The sequence below is a fragment of the Megalobrama amblycephala genome, linkage group LG4 (assembly GCF_018812025.1).
Source record: "Megalobrama amblycephala isolate DHTTF-2021 linkage group LG4, ASM1881202v1, whole genome shotgun sequence".
Taxonomy (NCBI): domain Eukaryota; kingdom Metazoa; phylum Chordata; class Actinopteri; order Cypriniformes; family Xenocyprididae; genus Megalobrama; species Megalobrama amblycephala.
Window position 1 is genome coordinate 31,287,418 of NC_063047.1, and position 14,799 is coordinate 31,302,216.

The 14,799-nt window shown below is 37.6% G+C and overlaps 1 protein-coding gene across 2 annotated transcripts in view; it reads left to right on the plus strand.

Moving 5' to 3' along the window:
- The window catches only part of pole (polymerase (DNA directed), epsilon), a 30,239-nt gene that overhangs the window by 7,837 nt on the left and 7,603 nt on the right, over positions 1–14,799 (plus strand). For both annotated transcript variants that reach the window (XM_048188849.1, XM_048188848.1), the window contains exons 19-42: positions 37–183; positions 328–473; positions 825–973; positions 1,112–1,204; positions 1,310–1,454; positions 1,570–1,727; positions 2,186–2,381; positions 2,541–2,755; positions 3,208–3,310; positions 3,424–3,504; positions 3,714–3,836; positions 3,929–4,138; positions 4,409–4,621; positions 5,548–5,691; positions 6,137–6,277; positions 6,481–6,634; positions 6,787–6,893; positions 8,103–8,279; positions 8,985–9,208; positions 10,153–10,373; positions 10,843–11,047; positions 11,157–11,330; positions 12,440–12,565; positions 12,723–12,855. In XM_048188849.1, the coding sequence (XP_048044806.1) occupies positions 37–183; positions 328–473; positions 825–973; positions 1,112–1,204; positions 1,310–1,454; positions 1,570–1,727; positions 2,186–2,381; positions 2,541–2,755; positions 3,208–3,310; positions 3,424–3,504; positions 3,714–3,836; positions 3,929–4,138; positions 4,409–4,621; positions 5,548–5,691; positions 6,137–6,277; positions 6,481–6,634; positions 6,787–6,893; positions 8,103–8,279; positions 8,985–9,208; positions 10,153–10,373; positions 10,843–11,047; positions 11,157–11,330; positions 12,440–12,565; positions 12,723–12,855 (3,785 nt within the window). The remainder of the gene's footprint in view (positions 1–36; positions 184–327; positions 474–824; positions 974–1,111; positions 1,205–1,309; positions 1,455–1,569; positions 1,728–2,185; positions 2,382–2,540; positions 2,756–3,207; positions 3,311–3,423; positions 3,505–3,713; positions 3,837–3,928; positions 4,139–4,408; positions 4,622–5,547; positions 5,692–6,136; positions 6,278–6,480; positions 6,635–6,786; positions 6,894–8,102; positions 8,280–8,984; positions 9,209–10,152; positions 10,374–10,842; positions 11,048–11,156; positions 11,331–12,439; positions 12,566–12,722; positions 12,856–14,799) is intronic.

Here is a 14,799-nt window from a genome sequence, read left to right on the forward strand (position 1 = left end):
TCAGCGAGGTTCAGGCTGTTTTCCATTTCCTCATAGTGCCGGCCAGTAGGAGTGAGTTTCATCGCATTCAGCAACAACTGGAGTCAGAGAAGTTTCCTCCTCTCTTTCCAAACGGTCATCCTCGCGCTTTCCATGAGCTCAATAGAGAAGAACAGGCTCGTCATGAGAAGAAGCGCTTGGGAGGTCAGTATATTCTTGTTTTTTCATACCCATCTGCAAGGATTTAGTTCTTGTTTGACTGTTGTCATAGACCATGAAGAGCTTAATTTATGCACTTGTACATCACTTGTATAGATGAACAGAGACATGATATATTTGTTTTTTTAGACTACTGTAGAAAAGCCTATAAGAAGGTTCACCTGACCAGACTAGAGGAGAGAGTCACTACCATTTGCCAGAGAGAGAACTCCTTTTATGTTGACACGGTCCGAGCCTTCAGAGACCGTCGATATGAGTTCAAGGGACTCCACAAGGTACTGGATTCAGGCCAAAATGGTGTTGAATTGTTTTTGTTATGAATGTTACAGTTTGGTATTACTTTTTTATGCAACCTACAAAATTTTATTGTTTATAGTTTATGTTTTTTTGTAGTTAATGGTATTTTAAAATGTTCTATATGGTTGTGGTTAGTGTTTGGCACCAATCTTAGTTTCCCAGAGTGGGACAATAAAGTTGAGGCTGAGTCTGTCTACGTAGTACATCAAACTCCTCTTTTTCAAAAGGATATGTTTTTCTATGATATGTCCTCTTTTAATGTGGTGTTTTAGTCTGCTCACCTATGCAGGAAGGAATCACTCTTTTGTCTTTTCCTATAATCTGTCCAGGTGTGGAAGAAGAAGCTGTCTTCAGCACAGGAAAGCGGGGATGCAGCAGAGGTGAAGCGCTGCAAGAACATGGAGATTCTCTATGAGTCTCTGCAACTGGCGCACAAGTGCATCCTCAACTCCTTCTATGGATACGTCATGAGAAAAGGGTATTGATCAGAACTGTCACTTTTCAATGCTAGAGCAGATATACCTGATGAGTTTCTTGTCTTCTGTAGTTAGGTCCTGTTATTACTTTTTGTTTTCTACCTCCTGTTTTACACGCTGACTGATATTCTGTTTCTCAGAGCACGATGGTACTCGATGGAGATGGCTGGGATTGTGTGTTTCACTGGTGCCAACATCATCACACAGGCCAGAGAGCTCATTGAGCAGATCGGGTCAGGCTCTTGCATCAAACCCATAAACTCTGTCAGAGTTGTGGTTAATTTAAACTTCAGTTTATTGTAACTGACTGATTAATTTCTCCTCTTCTTCTTCTGCAGGAGGCCTCTGGAGTTGGACACTGATGGTATCTGGTGTGTTCTTCCCAACACTTTTCCTGAGAACTTTGTTATAAAGTCCACCAATGAGAAGAAGTCAAAGGTGACCATCAGTTATCCAGGAGCCATGCTCAATATCATGGTCAAGGTAATTTATCTTGCTTGTCTTTTTACCAGGAAACCACATTATCAGCAGATGAATTATTATATTAAAAAGTAATGATAATCTGAAAAGATCCTGTTTTTGTCACTTGTATGTGTAGGAGGGCTTCACGAATCATCAGTATCAAGAGCTGGTAGACCCTGCATCTCTAACATATGAGACCAGAGCTGAGAACAGCATCTTCTTTGAAGTGGATGGGCCGTACTTGGCTATGATCCTGCCCGCCTCCAAAGAAGAAGGAAAGAAGCTAAAGAAGAGGTGAGAGGACCACATCAGAGCTACACTAAAACTTAGTTTTTATTATCACACTTTTAAAAGGACTTGATACTGTGTGTGGACATTAGTGTTGTCATGGTACCAACATTTCAGTAGTCATTACTAATTCCAGTGAAATTTCATGGATTTCAGCCTGAAAAATGGATATATTTTTTTATAATAAAAAAAATCTGTTTATACTGCACAATGAATCTCTTTATTTATATCATGCTTATTTGTGGTGTATATATATATTTTTTTGTTATTTTTTTTTGTCAGCACTACTGGACATTGTCATATATGGACATGGCCTGTAACTGTAGTCACTAGCAGATTGTTGCTAGTGGATAAAAGCAGAAGTTGCTTTGGATAAAAGCCTCAACTAAAGGGCAAATTACTATTTTATTCAGCATTTTGAACTTTGTTTTTCTAAGCTTAATTCATATCTTCTCTATCCTCAGGTATGCCGTGTTTAACGAGGATGGGTCTTTGGCTGAGCTGAAGGGATTTGAGGTGAAGAGGAGAGGAGAACTTCAACTCATTAAGATCTTCCAGTCATCTGTGTTTGAGGCCTTCCTGAAAGGCACGACTCTAGAGGAGGTTTATGCCTCTGTGGCTAAAGTGGCTGACTACTGGCTTGATGTGCTCTACAGCAAGGTATTGACAAATGTCACACAATGTCACTTCTGTAGGTTTAAGTGGAAATATAATGGGAATAAGTGCTTGCACTGCATTTTATTATAATATTACAGCTGTGTTATTTTTAATAAGAAGTGGCACTCAATGAGAGTATTGTTCTTGTCTTTTGTTTTCAAGGCTGCTAACATGCCAGATGCTGAGTTGTTTGAGCTGATTTCAGAAAACCGCTCAATGTCCCGTAAACTGGAAGACTACGGAGAACAGAAATCCACCTCCATCAGCACGGCCAAGCGTCTTGCTGAGTTCCTTGGTGATCAGATGGTGAAGGACGCTGGCCTCAGCTGTCGCTATGTCATCTCCCGCAAACCGGAGGGCTCGCCCGTCACTGAAAGGTGAGATGTTAAAATAATAATTTTTCTACTAACTGGTTTCCTGAAGTCTCATTCAGACTGTTGTTTTCTGTTTTTGCCCTCTTATACAGAGCGCAAAAAATAGTATTTCTTTATAAATAATAGTTAATATTTATAGTGACAGACAGTAAAGACTTTTACATTGTTACAAAATATTTCTATTTCAAATAAATGCTGAACTATCTTTTCCTCAAAGAATGCTGAAAAAAACTTTTGTCAACATTGATTTATTGAAGATGTTTCTTGAGCAGCAAATCAGCATATTAGAATGATTTCTGAAGGGTCATGTGACACTGAAGACTGGAGTAATGATGCTGAAAATTCAGCTTTTCCATCACAGGAATAAATTACATTTCAAAATGTGTTCAAATAAAAAGTTGCTTTAAATTGTAATATTTCTAATAAATATAAATAATTTATTCTTTATCACACAGGGCGATCCCTCTGGCCATTTTCCAGGCCGAAGAGAGTGTTAAAAAGCATTTCCTACGTAAATGGCTGAAGATGCCTAGCCTCCATGACCTTGACATTAGATCTGTGAGTTAATTTGATTCATCGACTTTGGCCATAATATCACCATTTCAAAATTGTTGAAAATGCAGGAGTGTTGTATTCTTTGTCATGTTTTTAATTTCTGTTTTTCATATAAGATTCTGGACTGGAGTTACTACATTGAGCGTTTGGGCAGTGCTATACAGAAGATCATCACTATTCCTGCAGCTCTACAACAGGTAAACTACCACAAACCTCATTTAGACCCCTATCAGTCCTGTCATATCTGTCCTAACTAGAATCATGCACTACATGTCCTCTGCAATAATCTGAATTTTTACCCAAACTACTTTTGATAAGCATCAAATATTTGTTGGTCACTATCTGTGTGCTTTTATATTTTCTACTGTTTAGTTCCATGTTCTTAGCAGATGCTGTTTTTGTTCAGGTGAAAAACCCAGTACCCAGAGTACGACATCCAGACTGGCTGCATAAGAAGCTTCTGGAAAAAAATGACATCTACAAGCAGAAGAAGATTAGTGAGCTCTTTACCAGTGAGGGAAAGAGACAGGTAGGTCTACTGTCACACACACACACACCGTTCACACAACTTGCTGTCTACATGTCTCCTACTGTACGCACACCATCTTCTTCCTCTCTTAGGTGGCCCATCAAACTCTAGCATCAGGTGAGACTCCTGATATGGAGGATTTCGGTGCTCCTCAGCGCCCCTTGCAGCCTGCCATACTCATCAGCACAAAGAGGAAGAGGATATCTCAGGCAGAGGACAGCCAGGCCGAGTCTCAAGAGCAAGAACTCACACAGTCTTGGAGAGAAATACTGGGGCCACCGCCAGCCATGGGCGCCTCTCGGGTAATACAGACCGTATAACAACACAATAACGGTTACCGCAAGGGAGACCTCCAAAACAAAATTAGGAACATTTAAAATAATAATATGTGCACTTTAATAAACAGCAAAAGTCAAGTCTGAGCTCTTTATACTGATGACACCTGAAGCTGAAGTGGAGCATTTGCTATCTCCTATTACATATCATCAGATATTATGTTTAATTAAATTTGTTGACATATTGAATAAAAGAAAGGCTCCACAGCAAGTTGATCTGTATTTGTGTGTGTATAGGAGGAAATTCTTGTCTGGTTGCGCTACCACAAGAAAAAATGGGAGCTGCAGCTTCGCCAGAGGAAGGAACGCCGAAAGCGACGACGTTTGATTGACGGGGAATCTCAGCCGACAGGGGGCGGTGTAATCCGTGATGGACCGACAACAGGGCTAGGCAGCTTCTTGCGGAGAACTGCCCGCAGTATTCTGGACATGCCCTGGCAAATTGTACAGGTATGCCACACTAGCAATTCCGAGATTTAAGTGAAAAAGTTTTTCATGTACGTTAGTGATGTGTGGATCGCGGTTATATCCACAGACACTGCGGATAATCTGTGGATTTTGCCAAAGAAGAACTTTTACTTTAAATAAATGTTGATTTTTAAAAGAATCCTACTTCAGTGTAATATGTTACCATATCATCAAGCTTAACACAGAGTATTAGAATATTTATAATGTGATGATTGAGTACGGATATCCAAGTCAGAGAAAATCATAGGTTTGGGTGGGTGATGGGTGGATGATTTATATTTAACTGCAGATTCGGGTGCCATTAGAGATGATCCGCGCATTTCTAATGTACATACACTTTGGTTCAAAAGTTTGTTTTTGAAAGAAGTCTCTTATGTTCAACAAGGCTACATTTATTTGATCAAAAATACAGTGAAAATTACAATTTTAAGTAATATTACAATTTTAAGTAATTTTCTTTTTGAATATATTTTAAAATGTAATTTATTCCTGTGATGTCAAAGCTGAATTTTCAGCATCACTACTCCAGTCTTAAGTGTCACATGATCCTTCTAATATGCTGATTTGGTTTAACTGTTAGAATGTATTAATTTCTTTTATTAACATCACAGCACAGTTTGAATCGGGCAGTTAAGTGATGTCTCTGAACGTTCTAAATCCCATATTTGGGACCGTACTCTCAGGGGCACAGAAATAAAAATCCCATATGTGGGACTCAAAAGGTTAATAGGGATGGGCACAAAAATGACCAAATTTCCTCTAGTTTGTCGCACCCCATTTGTCATGTCTCTATTCCCCACCACTGTGGTGCGCCCCACACTTTGAGAAATGCTGATCTAAACTATTAAACATGACTACAGTTTTGTTCTTTTTGGCACTATGCATGATGTTTGTTTATCCACCTCTAGATTGCAGAGACCAGTCACCCAGGTCTTTATAAGCTGTGGGCGGTCATTGGCAGTGACTTGCACTGCATGAAGCTCAACATCCCACGAGTGTTTTATGTCAATCAGAGAGTGCCTAAGCAAGAAGAGGGGGCTACCTGCAAAAAGGTCTGCTATATAAATTGTCAACACCAATTCTATGCATGATCTGTGTAGTAAGAATTCTTCATGTTCTAGAATATAAATGAATTTAGTGCCAGTCAGTTCAGCTGATTAAAGATTCAAGCCAATATGTCAGTGAAGAATTTTATCTTGCTTGGAGATTAGCTTTAAAGCTTCCTTTAAGACAAAGAGTCCATTACAATATAGAGATCTGCTTAGCAAGAAGATGAATTTTGAACAATATTAATTTGCATTTATTAACAATAATATTATCTTTGCTATTGTTGTTAATATAGATTTTCTATAAAAATATGTACCTATATTTTGATCAGAATCAAGTATTCCAAAGAGTGTTGCAGTGATTAAACATGGGTATTTCAACTCATCCATCAAAGTTGTGTTCTTAATTCAGTTAGGGAGAATTCTCACTTTGACGCATTTTAAATGACAGGTGAACCGGATACTTCCACGCTCTGGTGTGGCGTATTACCTGTACCAGTATGCAGTTCCTGAGGACATGTACCAAGAACACATCAATGAGATCAATGCTGACCTTTCTGCTCCTGATATTGAGGGTGTCTATGAGACACAGGTAAGGGCAAAACATGAGATTTTGCCTTTTAATGACTGTTATGGTGTATGAATTTGTCTTTATTTTGGTAGTCAGCCTGGAATATTCTAGACTAATTGGAGATTTCCAGAGAGGTTTTCTGCTCTGTGGTGCATTGACCATATCTTGCAGTATCGAGAGAGGTCAAAATGTGTCTGTCTTGTGCCCTCTCACGCGACCTGTAGGTTCCGCTGCTGTTCCGGGCTCTGGTCCAGCTGGGCTGCATGTGTATGGTCAATAAACAGGTGGTCAGAGACCTGGCTGGCAGAGAGGCTGATACCTTTGACCTGGAACACCTAGAGATGAGATCCTTGGCCCAGTTCAGCTACCTTGAGCCAGGTGACATAATCACTTTCAGTGTGGTTTTAGTTTTGTTGGTAATTGGATACAAAATTTGTACATGCACTGTAGTAATGTTTGTGCATTACTGTTTAGTGGTTGATGTGCTTTTAAGTGTTTGGGCTAAATATAGTGTGTTTTATGTGTTACAGGCAGTGTAAGGCACATTTACCTGTACCATCACAGTCAGGGCCATAAGGCTCTCTTTGGCCTCTTCATACCGTCCCAACGCAAAGCCAGCATCTTTGTTCTCGACACGGTAAGCTCCACATTTTAGCTTAAAACATTTGAACTCAAAACTCAACAGCAATTAAACAAAACTTTTTGATTATATATCATGACTATATAATAATAATTTTTGTATTATGATTTTGATTATTGTTAATATTATTACTAAATAAAATATTAAACAAAATAAATATTACTATTGTAATATTTTACTTTAAAAAAAAAAAGAGTATTTAAGAAAAAAAATTAAAAATACAGTACAACTGTAAAATTACAATACTAATATTTATGGCTGTCTTAATTTCTTCATTTAAACGTTAACCCAAGAGCTTAAAGCTTCTCTCTTGTTGTCAACGGTTGGTTGGTAATATGCGCTTCTCATAACAAGTTTAGGAAGATGGTCTGAAAGCGCTTGTAAAAGAACAGTGAACACGCAGCATATATATTTATTTAAAGGTCCCGTTCTTCGTGATCCCATGTTTCAAACTTTAGTTAGTGTGTAATGTTGTTGTTAGAGTATAAATAAAATCTGTAAAATTTTAAAGCTCAAAGTTCAATGCCAAGCGAGATATTTTATTTAACAGAAGTCGCCTACATCGAACGGCCAGTTTGAACTACATCCCTCTACTTCCTTCTTTAATGACGTCACTAAAACAGTTTTTAGACTAACCTCCGCCCACAGGAATACACAAGAGTTGCGTTTGTAGAGTGTGTTTGTCGCCATGTCGTCGAAACGCTGTTATTTTCATCCCGCAGTCCAATCACCGGGTCTGATTCCGGCTCAAATTGATAGGGTAAAATTAAATACATGTTTACAATAACACTGAGCGCGTGCATCTCCACGTTATGGTAAGAGGCGTGACTTTTCCAGGCAAGGAGCGCTAAGCTGCTGTCGAATCACAACACAGGAACCGCTGGCACAATCAGAACTCGTTACGTGTTTCTGAAGGAGGGACTTCATAGAACAAGGAAGTCATCAGCCCGTTTTTATGACAGTGGAAACAGCGGTATACAGATAAGTAAATTATGTGAAAAATACTGTGTTTTTTTACACGCGAAACATGAACACATGTTATATTGCACACTATAAACACAATCAAAGCTTCAAAAAACCACGAAAAACGGGACCTTTAATTAAATCACAGCTGGTTTTATTTAAATTAATCACTCATCACTGCAAGAAATACACAGTGCAAAGATGATGATGCAGTTTACACTATTGTATTTACCGCAAATGTAGGTACGCAGTAATCAGATGCCAAACCTGAGTTCGTTGTACGGAGCAGAGCGCACAGCACTGCTGGAGAAGACCACAGAGGAGCTTCTGCCACCTGAGAAACATCTGTTTGAAGTGCGTGCTGAAAATGACGTCAAAGCAATCTACCGTGCACTGCAGCGCATTCTTCTCAACTACAAGGTACAGCCTCAACATGTTGTTTAAAGTGCCCCTATTATGCTATTTTAAAGGTTCCTAATTTTGTTTTGGAGGTGTCCTACAATTGCATGCACGTTGCTCACAAAGGCGGAGCATATATAAGGCTGGGCAAGGCTTAGCCTTCCCCTGGCCACGGGCTTGAGATAAGAGTGGAATTTTTTCACTCGAACCACTGACTGCTGCTGCTTCTGATTGGAAAAGCTGCCCATAATGGCTGGTGTACGATCAGTTTTATCTGTAATAATAGCATATTGGTGAAGCAGATTTGGTGTTTGCAAAAAAACATAAATAGAAACCTTTGACACCCTCGAGAGCAAAGTTGATCAGTGTAGCCAATCACAAACGTATCTGTTGATTTCTTGAACACCTTGGCCAATCAGATGTGTTTAAGTTAGAATCCACTCATCTCTCAAAACGCTGGAGCTTTTTGGAGTTTTTGCGCACTCACATATGATCTTGTTATAAGTTAACTTATAACAAACAAAGTTTAGACATTATGTAGGTTCTTTCTTTTGGGTGACAAAAACTCCAATTATCGTGCACTTTGCGGACCTTCTACAATCACGAACAGTTATATTACTACATGAAAGGTAATATCTAAAAAAGCATAATAGAGGTACTTTAAAAACAATAAAGCCAATAACACAGTGAAGCACAATAGCAGCCGTTTTTCGAACTTGTGTGCAGGAGGAGCGGCGTGGTCCGACCCTGATCGCTGTTCAGTCTAACTGGGAGCTGCGGCGTCTGGCGGCCGGCATGACTGTACTGGAGGAGTTCCCGGTGGTGCCGGTTCACGTTATTGATGAGATAAGCTACAATGTACTGGACTGGCAACGGCACGGAGCTCGCCGCATGATCAAACACTACCTGAACCTGGACAGCTGCCTCTCACAGGCTTTTGATATGGCCAGGTACACCACACATGTTTGTCACTGTCATACTACAGGTTTTATTTAGATTTGACCATGAAGTTAGGTTTATTTAATTAGTGTAGAAAGCTATAATTTTTTACATATTGCACTCAAGTCAGTGTAAAATTAGTGTCTGGGTTTGTGTTTTGTAGTTGATGTGACCATTTTCTCTCTCCCCCTTAGGATAAGCTTTGCTAATTTCCCTTTTAAGATCTTATTCATTATACACACTAGAATAATAGTTACTTATTCTGGTGTTTATATAATAAAATATTTATGTATTTTTTTTTTCATATATTGTCACTGTGGGTGGGTGGGCAGGCCACATTTCTGAACCTCAAATAAGCACTGCTGATGTGGCAGGTCTTTTCGGACAGAGGACACTGAGATCTTTTGAGATCTGAACTATTAACAACTAAAATAATATATATAAACAGATTCTGCAAGTGGTTCACATACTTTTTCTTGCAACTGTTTATATGTATGTATATGTGTCTGATCCTTAAGAAATCATTCTAATAAGCGTTTTTTCTGCTCAAGAAACATTTATTATTATATATATTTATTTATGTTGAAAACAGCTTTTAATATTGCTGCTGCTTTATATTTTTGTGGAAACCATGATACATTTTTTTCAAGATTCTTTAATGAATTGAAAGTTGAAATGTTCACCATTTACTTATATTTATTTGAAGTCTTTTCTGTCACTTTTAATGCATTAAATTGCTGAATAAATGTATTAATTTCTTTTTAAAAAATATTACCGCAAACTTATAAATAATAGTGTAGATTGAACTATTTATTTTAAAACATCAAAGAACATTTGATTTTTTTTTTTTTTTATGTAAGTGACCGCTTTTAAACCCCAAAAAATCAACATCAGGGAGCATCTTAGGAGAAGCTGACTTCAGACTCATGTACTGTAATGTCCTTTCTCTTTGCAGGTATTATCACCTTCCCGTGGGAAACCTGCCTCAGGATATTTCTATATTTGGATCGGATCTATTTCTTGCACGTCATCTCAGAAAGCACAACCACCTGTTGTGGCTGTCACCTACGGTACGGCCAGACCTTGGGGGGAAAGAGGCTGACGACAGCAGACTGGTGATGGAGAGTGATGAGAGAGGCTCCATGGAGATCAACAGCCAGGGCTGCTACTCCACAGGTAAGCAAATTAAGACACATGATCAGACACGTAGACTAGGAATACAGCAGATATTAAAGACACAGGAAGAATATTGTATTTTAAGCAGGAGATGGCAGTAGAGCCTAAATATCCACTTAAGTTGTTGTTGTAATTTTTTTTTTTTTTTTTTTTACCTAACTACATCATCATTAGACTTCAACAATAATAAATATAATAAACATTATGAATATTTGTTAATAAAAATAATTATTATTATTATTACATAAATTGTTATACAAACAATTTATGATTTAAAATAATTTATAAAAAATAATTTACTTTACCTATAAATACAGTATCACTATGTGCTAACGACCCTATTTAATCAGTAGACTTGATATTAAAGAACAGATAACAATGGATCAGGTTGAAAAGTTAATATTGATTAAAAAAGAAATATTACTTTTAAAAATGTATCTCTATAAAGTACTTTTGGCTATTTTTCCAGTTTGCGTGGAGTTGGATATTCAGAGTTTGGCGGTGAACACCATTCTGCAGTCCCAGCATGTTAACGACATGGAAGGCGGGGCTAGCATGGGCGTCAGTTTTGATGTCATTCAGCATGCATCACTGGAGGAAATGATGTCAGGGAATCAGGGGGCAAACGCAGTGGCCAGCTATGATGAGACCGCGCTCTGCTCCAACACATTCAGGTATGCATGTATAAATGAGTAAGGCCAGTAAACATAATCAAAACATCTTGTTTTCTGCAAAAACTCATCCTGTACAAAAGGGTTCTCACTAGTTTCTGTCCCTGTGCAGGATTCTGAAGAGTATGGTTGTTGGCTGGGTTCGAGAGATCACACAGTATCATAACGTCTATGCTGATAACCAGGTGATGCATTTTTATCGGTGGTTGCGATCACCCAGTTCTCTGCTGTACGACCCGGCCCTGCACCGCACCCTCCTCAACATGATGAAGAAGATCTTCCTACAGTGAGTACAGCTCACAGACTACCAGTTTCATGTTAACTTGATGTCTGGAGTTAAAGAAAGTTGCTCCATTAAGGTGCAGTCACATTAGCAATTTAGTTTTGCGGGCAAAAAAAGGTCTGTTGTCGGTATGAAGCACAGCTCACAGAAATCAGTTTCAAACCAGGCAGCTTTCTGTTCTGCTCAACGCAAAACTTTCTCTTATTGAAGTATCTAAAAATTTATATTTTATTTAAAGCAACTATTTATTTATTTTTAAATTAATAGTACTTCTGACCCCCTGGCAGCTTGTTTCCGCCATAAAGTTAAAAAATTCAAGTTCGAGTCCCGGCTCGTGGTCCTTTCCCGATCCCGTCCCCCTCTCTCTCTCACTTCGCTTCCTGTCTAATCACTGTCCTATCAAAATAAAGGCAAAAATGGAGGGAAAAAAAAAAAAAAAAGTAATTCTGACTTTACAACTCGCAATTGTGAGTTTATATCTCACAATTCCAAGGAAAAAAGTCAGAATTGTGAGAGTCAGAATTGCGGGATATAAACTTTTTTTATATCACTTTATATGACTTTTTTTCTTGCAATTCTCACTTTTTTCTCAGAATTGTGAGCTATAAACTCGCAATTACATATTATAATGTCCAATTGTGAGGAGAAAAAAGACTGATGTTTATAAATCATAATTCTGACTTTACAACTCAACACACATATAACTCACAGAAAAGTCAATTTATAAGATGCAACTGTGAGTTTATATCACGCATTTCTTGCATTTCTTGCAATTGCGAGTTTAAAACTCACAGTTCTGAGAAAAAAAGTCATAGTTGTGAGATAGTCGAAATTATCTTTTTAATTTTTTTATTTAGTGGCAGAAACAAGCTTCCATACCAATTATATCAGTGACAGTGAAGAAAAAAGAACAAGATCAGTATCATACTGCTTTTACATTTGACATGTATGCATTTGGCAGATACTTTTACCCAAAACTACTTTTAAAGTATAAATTATCAGTTCATGCATTTCATGGGATTCAAACCCATGACCTTGGTGTTGCTATCACCATGCTCTACTGTTTGGGCCACAGAATGACTACTAATATTTTTCACACTTCTTCACTTAAGACTTGTGGCAGAGTTTAAGCGCCTGGGATCATCTGTGATCTACGGAAACTTCAACCGTCTCATCCTCTGCACCAAGAAACGACGTATTGATGATGCCATTGCATACGTGGAGTATATCACTAACAGGTTTTAAACCCCAAACTTTTTTTTTTTTTATAAATTCGCCAAGACTCTAATCCTAGTTTCTTGTGTGATGTGCATGTCTCTGAAGTCCAAGGCTTTGTATTAGATTGTTACATTTTCTGTTTGCTGTTTGTCTTCCTGTCTTGTGTCTCGATTTTAGTATCCATTCAAAGGAGATCTTCCACTCTCTGTCCATCACATTCTCACGCTGTTGGGAGTTTCTGCTGTGGATGGATCCTGCTAACTGTGGAGGAGTGAAGGGAAAGCTGCCCTCTAGCCTTCTGTATGGAGAGGTGAAGCACAGGGCCTAGAAACAACTTGGATTTTGGGTCCGTGTACGTTTTGATAGTTTGTTTTCCAATTTGAAATGAAATACGCAGAAACGAGAAAACGATCGTTTCCGTTTTTTCGTTTGCTAAAAAAAACGGAAAAACAAGATTTTGACTCGATTTTAGTTTTTTCGGGTCACGGATAGAAAACGGAAACACGACTTCAAAACTCGTTTTCCACATGTGGGCGGTCATTACACGCCCCTTTCTGTCGCTATATCAGTAGATGTCATAAATCGGCTTTCTTCTGTGCAACCTAACGCGTATTTCACAGAAATATTTATTTCAGAAATGTTAATCAGCACACAGACTGTTGTAATGCTGTTTGTAGTTTAATATGCATAGTGAAACTGCACTACCCACACAGAGGAGCGGATGAAAAGCACAGATTTATTAAAAAAAAAATAAATAACTACAGTTTTTATTTTATTCCATTTTGAATAAATCACAATAAATAAGTAGTGTAAGCAATTTTGAAAAACGAACAATAGCTCATCTCTCTTTATTTATTTATTTTATTTTATATAGCCTAACATTGCCTGCTGAATATAGGCTAATGTTATTAACCCTTTGGTTAAAAGATTGAGGGAATATGTAAAGATCAAACATTAAAGATCAAACATTAAAGATCAAAATTACAGCTACATAGGCCTAGCTATTTTAGTTATGACAAAAATAATATATAAATGTTAAGCCAAAACGAATTAATTTAAAGCAGAATTGAAACAGAATCCGGCATTATAACTACCTCTCTAATTTGACACAAATCCAAATGTTTCAATATTCACGATTTGGAGGCTAAACTATATTTATTATTTAAACGCTTTTATTGCAGCCTACACAGACTACTTAAAATGAGCAGCATAACTTTTTATATATTTGGTTGAATGTATGTTATTTTGACAGTTAACAGGCTGTGATGTCAAGTTACTAAAACTGATGTTGCGCGTGAGGCGCCGACGCGTTCACTTGAATTTTCTTATCCTAAAAGCGGAAACAACTTAAAATACTCAGACATTTATGGTCAAATATATGTAACACCATTCAAATCTGTGAAGGGTTAAATAGGCCTATTATTTTTGTACACTCACAATAAAAACAAAACATTGCTCGTAAAATAAACAAAGAAATGTTCTGCCGTCTCGGTTTCCTTTCTGTGAACTTCTCAAATGAACCGACACTCATATTGTCGCATTTTTTCCCCTTTCATTTTGGTAATATATGTTAATTACTTAAGTGAAATAAATTTTGCGCATAGACATAGGCTATTTATTCCTTTTATACAATTGAATCCTTTGTTCTCCATTCACAGAAGCGCTGCAGGTGCGTGATGATGATGAATCCTCATGTTCTGTTGTTTATTCTGCTATTTGTTCATGTAGGCTAAAACTAAACCCCTGGGATTTTTTAATGATTCACAGACATTTATCAAATTTCGTTTAATTCTAATTTAATATAATCTTGTCGGTTAATGAAACGATGATCGCATCAGTTAAAAAGTCAGGGGGAAAAACAGAAATTATATTGACAAAGCAACAGTAATTTTCGTTTCAGAATCGCCAATAGCCGTTAAATCGAAATTGAAAGTAAAATGTTCAGGGCCATTTATAGCTAATTCATTCAAAAGCGAAGGAAAGACAGAAAAAGTGAGGATAGCAAGTAAACTGTGACATATAATAATGTTCACTGTGTTCATAAAAGTGTTTAATTTAAGAGATAAAATCTGTATGGCCATTTATAAGCTAAGGAAAACTAAAAAGCCCCCCGATGGTGATAACGTTATTAGGTGTTGCCACCTAGTGGATAGCCTATTTTCTAATATGACTGCATAGTCTACTGCAAGGAATGCGTCTGCTAAATGATTGAATTTAAATGTATAAAATGTAAACAAAACATTAAAATAAGAAA